General features: G+C 37.3%; 1 protein-coding gene across 1 annotated transcript in view; it reads right to left on the reverse strand.

Annotated features, from left to right (window-relative positions):
• Nucleotides 1-7,783, reverse strand: part of CCDC178 (coiled-coil domain containing 178) — a 664,873-nt gene that overhangs the window by 629,063 nt on the left and 28,027 nt on the right. The window contains exon 3 of the mRNA XM_007945673.2: nucleotides 7,422-7,444. Coding sequence (XP_007943864.1) covers nucleotides 7,422-7,444 — 23 coding nt within the window. The remainder of the gene's footprint in view (nucleotides 1-7,421; nucleotides 7,445-7,783) is intronic.

A 7,783-nucleotide genomic window follows, 5' to 3' on the forward strand; every position in this document is an offset into this window, starting at 1 on the left:
ATTCCCTGGAGAAGGATGTCATGCTTGGTAGGGTGGAGGGTCGACGAAAGAGGGGGAGGCCTTCAACCAGATGGACTGACACGGTGGCTACCATGATGGACTCAGGTATAGCAGGGATTGTGGGGCTGGCACGGGATTGGGCAGTGTTTCGTTCTGCTATGCATGGGGTTGCTATGAGTCGGAAATGACTCGACGACACTTAACAACAACAACAACAACAACAACAACAACAACAGTCCAGGTGGCTTCCCTGGTGAAGTCTACCTAACATTCAGAAAATAGCTGACATCATTTCTACTCAAACTACTCCAGAGCATAGAAAAAGATGGAATACACTCCTGGCCTCATTCTATAAAGCAAGCATAACTCTGATACCAAAACCAAGCAAAAATGTCACTAAAAATGAAAATTACAGACCAATATCCCTTGTGAACATTGACATAAAAATTCTCAAAAATATCCTTGCCAAAAGTATCTAATAATCTAAAAAATAAATAATGAATGCATCATGACCAAGTGGAATTCATGCCAGGTATGGAAGGATGGTTCAAAATTAGAAAAACAATCAGTCTAATCCAGCACATGCCATAAAACAAAGGGAAGAACCACATGATCATATTAATTGATGCAAGAAAGGCATTAACAAAACCCCATACACATTCTTGATTTTTTTTTTTTTAAAAAAAGAAACACTCAGCAAAATGGGAATAGAAGATTAATTGCTCAATATACTTAAGGTAAAATACACAAAACTAACAGCCAACATCATTCTCAGTGGAGAGAGACTGAAAACATTTCCCTTGTGAACAGAAATAAGACAAGGATGCTTTTTATCACCAGTCCTATTGAATATTTTATGGGGAGTCCTAGCCAAAACAATAAGGCAAGAAAGAGAAATAAAGGGCATCTGAATTGGCAAAGAAGAAGTAAAACTATATTTCCAGATGGTATGATGCTATACACAGAAAATTCCAGATATGGAACTAATAGGAGAATTTAGCAAAGTCAGGGTAAAAGATTGACATACAAAATTCAGCCATATTCCTCAACACTAACAAAAAGATAATCAAAAGTAAATCAGGAAAGTAGTATCATTTACAGTACCCACGAAAAGATGAACTTCTTAGAAGTAAAACAAACAAGAGGCACAAAAGACCTATACAAAGAAAACTACAAAACAAAACTATGAGAAATCAAAAGAGATCTATGTAAGTGGAGGAATATAACACACTCATGGACAGGAAGACGGAACATTGTGAAAATGGCAATACTACTACCCAAAGCAATCTACAGATATAATGCAATCCCAATCCAGACTCCATCATCACTGTTGAAAGAGATGGAAAAAGTAATCACCAATTTTAACTGGAAAGGAAGAATTTCCCAGATAAGCAAAGCTCTACTAAAGAAGAACACAGTAGGAGGCCTCACCTCCCTGATCTCAAACTCTACTATACAACCACAGTAGTCAAAACAACCTGGTACTGGTATAATGATAGATACATACATCAGTGGAACTGAAGTAAATCCATCCAATTATGGGCAGCTGATCTTTGACAAAAGGCCAAAATCCCTTAAATGGAGAAGAGATACTCTAACAGATGGTGCTGGAAAAACTGGATATCCATTTGCAGAAAGAAGAAACAGGATCCATGTCACTTTGCTGTTGTTGTTGTTGTTAGGTGCCATCGAGTCACCTCCAACTCATACCGACCGTATGCACAGTAGAATGAAACACTGCCTGGTCCTGTGCCTGCTTCACGATCCTTGATATACCTGAACCCAGCTTTGCAGCCACCATGTCAAACCATCTTGTTGAGGGCCTTCCCCTTCTTCCCTGACCCTCCACCTAACCAAGCATGATATCCTTCTCTAGGGAAAGGTTCCTCCTCACAACATGACTGAAGTAGGTAAGACGAACTCTGGCCATTCTTCCTTCAAAGGAGCATTCTGGCTGCACTCCTTCCAGAACAGATTTGTCAGTCCTTTTAGCAGTCCATGGTACACTTAGCATTCTTCTCCAACACCACAACTCAAAAGCATCAACTCTTCTTCAGCTTTCCTTATTCATTGTTCAGCTCTCACATGCATGTGAGGTGATTGAAAATATTGTGTCAGGCGCACCTTAGTCTTCAAGGAGACATCTTTTCTTTTTATCACTTGAAAGAGGTCCTTTGCAGCAGATTTGCCCAATGCAATACATCACTTGATGTCTTGACTGCTGCTTCCTTTGGTGTCGATTGTAGAACCAAGTAATATGAAGTCCTTGACAACTTCAATCTTTTCTCCATCCATCAGGAAGGTGTTTATTGGACCAGTTGCAAGGATTTTTGTTTCTTTATATTGAGGTGTAATGCATTCTGCAGACTGTAGTTTTTAATCTTCGTCAGTAAGTGCTACAAATCAGCCTCACTTTCAGCAAGCAAAGCTGTGCCATCTGTGTATCACATGTCAGTAATGAGCCTTCCTCCAATCCTGATGCCATGTTCTTCTTCATCTAATCCAGCTTCTTGGATTATTTGTTCAGCATACAAATTGAACAAGTATGGTGAAAGGGCACAAGCCTGACACACCCCCTTCCTGATTTTAAACTATGCAGTACCCCTTTGTTCTGTTCAAACAACAGCCTCCTGATCTATGGACAGGTTCCTCGTGAGCACAATCAAGTGTTCTGGAATTCCCATTCTTCTCAATGTTATCCATAACTTCTTATGACTCACACAATCGAACTCTTTTGCATAGTCAATAAAACATAAGTAAACATCTTTCTGGTATTCTTTGTTTTATGCTAAGATCCACCAGACATCAGCAACGAAATCCCACATTCCACATTCTCTTCTGAATCCAGCCGGCATTTCTGGAAGCTCTCTGTCAATATACTGCTGCAACCATATTTGAATTATCTTCAGTAAGATTTCACTTTCATATAATATTGTAGTGGTTAAGTTGTGTGTCAACTTGGCTGGGCCTGGTTGAATGGCTGGGCACCTGAATGTAGCATTCCCCATGATGAGACTGGTAGTCAACTCCATGGTGGAATGTACTGTGAGCAGCTGAGTAGCTGCCTTTGGATATGTGCTATGCTTCCCATATATAAGAAACAGCTTTGGGAATGGTCTCTATCTTATAGCACTCTTGAATACGGCATGTAGCCAAGTCATTGTTCAGCAGCCTGCCATGTTCTGCTGATCTTGGGACTTTCAATGGACTTGAATTAATGGCCTACTGTGTGGTTTAGTAACATCAGGACTGTGCCATTTTATTTGTCATCTGAGTGAAGAGATGTCTCTAGCTTCAGTGGGCTGGGAGCAAGAGGCAGAGTTGAAGCCCAAGGCCGAGGGGCTTTCACACAGCCGCTAGAGCCTGGCATTTTGAACTCAGAATTCTAGCCTCCCAAACTGTAAGAGAATAAACTCCTGTTTGTCAAGCCATCCCATTTGTGGTACATAGTCTTGTCAGAGCAGCACTAGGTAACCAGAACAGATATTAATATTGTTCGATAATTTCCACATTCTGTGGGATCATCTTTCTTTGGAATGGGTACAAATACGGATCTTTTCCAGTAATTTGGCCAGGTAGCTGTCTTCCAAACCTCTTGGCATAGCCCAGTGAGTGCCTCCAGTGGGGCATCCGTTTGTTGAAACATCTCAGTGGGTATTCCATCAATTCCTGGAGCCTTGTTCTTTTCTAATTCTTTCAGTGCAGTCTTGACTTTTTTCTTCAATACCATTGGTTCTTTATCATATACCACCTCCTTAAATGGATGAGCATCAGCAATTCTTTTTGGTACAATGATTCTGTATTCCTTCCATCTTCTTTTGATGTTTCCTGCCTCATTCAATATTTTGCCCATAGAACCTTTCAATATTGCAACTCAAGGCTTAATTTTTTTCTTCAGTTCTTTCAGCTTGAATAATGCTGAGTATGTTCTTCCCTTTTGGTTTTCTAACTCAAGGTCTTTGCACATTTCATTATAATAGTTGGCTTTGTCTTCTCAAGCTGCTCTTTAAAATTTTCTGTTCAGCTCTTTTATCTTGTCATTTCTTCCATTTGCTTTTGCTACTCTCTGCTTAAGGGCAAGTTTCAGAGTCTCTTCTGATGTCAGTTTTTGTCTGTTCTTCCTTTCCTGTCTTTTTAATGACCTCTTGTTTTCTTCATGGATGATGTTTTTGATGTCATCCCACAATTCTTCTGGTTTTCGGTCATTGGTGTTCAGTGCATCAAATCTATTGTTAAGATGGTCTCTAAATTCAGGAGAGATGTTATCAAGGTCATATTTTGGCTCCTGTGGAATTGCTTTAGTTGTTTTTAACTTCAACTTGAACTTGTACATTAGCAATTGATGGTCTGTTCCACAATCAGCTCCTGGCCTTGTTTGGGCTGAAGATACTGGACTTTTCCATTGTCTCTTGCCATAGATGTGGTCAGTCTGATTCCTGTGTACTCCATCTGGTGAAGTCCACATCTATAGCTGCCATTTGTGTTGTTGAAAAAAGGTATTTTCAATGAATAAGTCATTGGTCTTGCAAAATTCTATCATGCAATCTCCAGCATTATTTCTATCACCAAGGCCAAAGTTTCCAACTACTAGTGATTCTTCTTTGTTTCCAACTTTTGCATTCCAATCACCAGGGATAATCAGGACATCTTGATTGTATGTTTCATCAATTTCAGACTGCAGAATTTGGTAAAAATTTTCAATTTCTTCATCATTGGCTTTGGTGGTTGGTGTGTAAGTTTTAACAATAGTAGTATTAACTGGTCTTCCTTGTAGGTGTATGGATATTATACTATCACTGACAGCACTGCATTTCAGGATAGATCTTGAAACATTCTTTGTGACAATGAATGTCACACCATTCCTCTTCAACTTGTCATTCTCGGCATAGTAGATCATATGGTCGTCTGATTCAAAATGGCTAAAACTAGTCCATTTCATCTCACTAATGCCTAGGATATCAATCTGTATGTGTTCCATTTCATTTTTGACAACTTCCAATTTTACTAGATTCATACTTCGTACATTCCATGTTCCAATTATTAATGGATGCTTGTGGCTGTTTCTTTTCATTTTGAGTTGTGACATGTCAGCTAATGAAGATCCTCAAAGCTCTACTTTATCTATATAATTAAGGTCTATTATACTCTGATGAGGCAGCTCTTTCCCAGTGGTATTTTGAATGCCCTCTGACCTGAGGGGCACATCTTTTGGCCCTGTATTGGACAATGTTTCAGAGCTATTCATAAAGTTGTCCAATAATATATTAGACAGTGTTTCATTGCTATTCATAAAGCAACAAACGTAAATACTATTACATATTCAATCGTGCAGTAAAAGTAATAAAAATAATCTATGAGTAGAATATAAATAGACACTTAAGCTGAATAAAATTAGGAAGGTGAAAGGGACTACACTCACAAATATACATAGGTTTGAAAGAGAATATTTCTACATATGTATTTTTATATATTCTGCAAATACATCTATAAATTTAATAGAGCATACAACAGGCAATGTCATGAAAATTTCTTAGTTATAACCAAAAACCTTGAAGGAATGAGTTTCTGGGCCTGGGGCACAGGGCCATAGTCTAGAGGAATGCTAAGTTCAATTGGTATAACATAGTCCACAAAGACAATATTCTACATCCTACTTTGATGAGTAATGACTGGGGTATTAAAAGCTTGTGAGCTGCCATCTAGAGTGCATAGAGTGCAGTTATTGATCTCTTCAGAGCAAAGAGGAGTTTTGCTGTCCAGAGCAAAGAAGAGTGAAGATAATCAAAGACGCAGGGAAACAATTAGTCCAAAGACCTAATGGACCATGTGAACCCTAGCCTCCACTACCCTGAGACCATAAGAACTAGATAGGGCCTGGCTACCACTGCTGACCATTCTGAAAGGGATCATAATGGAAAGTTGTTGATAGAGTGGGAGAAAAATGTGGAACAAAACTCAAAATTATAAAAAAGAACAGGCTTACTGATCTAAGAGTGACTGGTGGAACTCCCAAGATTATGACCTTTAGACACCCTTCAAGCCTGTAATTGAATTCACCCCAGTGCTCAACTTTCAGCCAAAAGATAGATAAGCCTATAAGATGAATGATAATACCAGGGAGATATGCAGTCATCAGAAAAAACAACCATATGATCAAGAGGGCAGCATTTGCCCAAGGGTAAAGCACAGAAGACAGGAAGGAATAGAAAGAAGGATGAAGGGAAATGATAAAAACAGGGAGGAAGTGAGAAAAGTACTGTTACATCCTGGGGATTGCAATGAATGTCACAGAGCAAAATGTGTATGAATCATTGAATGTCAAACCAATTTGCTCTGTAAACTTCACCTAAATCACAATAAACATTAGGCTCTTTTTTTCTTATCAGAGAAAATCAGTATCAATAATAAACCAGAGGGTTTTATTATTATTATTATTATTATTATTTTAATAAAACTATAATACATAAGTAGTACTAATTAAAGAAAATTATATGCATACAATTAACATAATATTAAATTGCCCATATTCATTTACTCTTTTCATAGATACTATAGACCAAGATCTTCTAGTGATATTTAAATTTAGATAAAGTTAAAGTTATAATATTTTGCATCTTGCCTTAGTCACATAATATTATTTCATGTGAATTTGATCACCTTTAAATGTTTTCAGGGAGCTCTGGTGCCATAGTGCCTAAGGCATTTCACTACTAACCAGAAGGCTAGCAGTTCAATCCACCAGCCACTCCTCAGAAGGAAGAGTGGGCAAACTACTTCTCTAGTGATACCACCTTGGAAACCCAAGAGGAGTCGCATGGAGTTGGATCCGACTCAGCGGCCATGAGTTTGTTTTTTCTGGAAATATTTTCAATGGCTACACAGTATTTGATCATACTCTGGTAGCAATCTACTTCCATAGTGATACCGCCTTGGAAACCCAAGGAGGGGTCGCCATGCATGGGATACAACTCTACAGCAGTGGGTTTGGGTATTCCCCTACTTATTTAAGAAAGCCTTCCTATTTTTATGTCAGGAAAATAGTCATTAAATTCCCTTCTGTAAGTTTTAATTTTCATTTTAAAAATATTTTTGTTGAATAATGTGAAATAATATTTCAAGTTTTAAAAAAGTTAAATATTGTCACAGCATCATTTCCTAAATAATGCAAATTACATGATATACTAAATTACTCACTTAATTAGGTCTATTTTTGTGTTTTCTCTTCTAAGATCCACTCATTTAGTTCTTGAATCAGAATAATTCTGTTTTAACGCTTATTTTTAAAGATACATTTTAATATCTGAGTGGAAAATCCTACTTTTAATCTAATGTTTGAAGGAAAACTTTGTTCTAGAGCAGAATAATTATCAATAATTTTAACATGAAAAATAAACAGTAAAAAAAAGCAGAAAAGCCCTTACCATTCTCCATATGCTGTTTCAAACTGTTAAAACAAAAAGTCACAATAAAAATGAATGTTTAAGCATAAAAAAATAAAAACAATAGGTAAACTTAACTTACACATTAACTCACTGATAATGTTAGCAACAGTATTATTTTACATACTCTATTTTTGTCAAATTAAATTCTTTATGATTTTCAAATAGGATATACTTTTCCGACTTCTTTATATTCTCTTACAATTAATTGCACTTAGTTTTTCTTTTCTTTCATCTTTGTGTTTCTGAATCTTACTACTTCATCAAGAGTCAGTTTATATCATTTCTTCCCAAAAGACTTTGCACATCATCAGACATGCATGGGAGACAACTAATTTATATAT

The sequence above is a fragment of the Orycteropus afer genome, unplaced genomic scaffold, assembly GCF_000298275.1.
Source record: "Orycteropus afer afer isolate SDZICR_OR568_19922 unplaced genomic scaffold, OryAfe1.0 scaffold00141, whole genome shotgun sequence".
NCBI classification, from domain to species: domain Eukaryota; kingdom Metazoa; phylum Chordata; class Mammalia; order Tubulidentata; family Orycteropodidae; genus Orycteropus; species Orycteropus afer.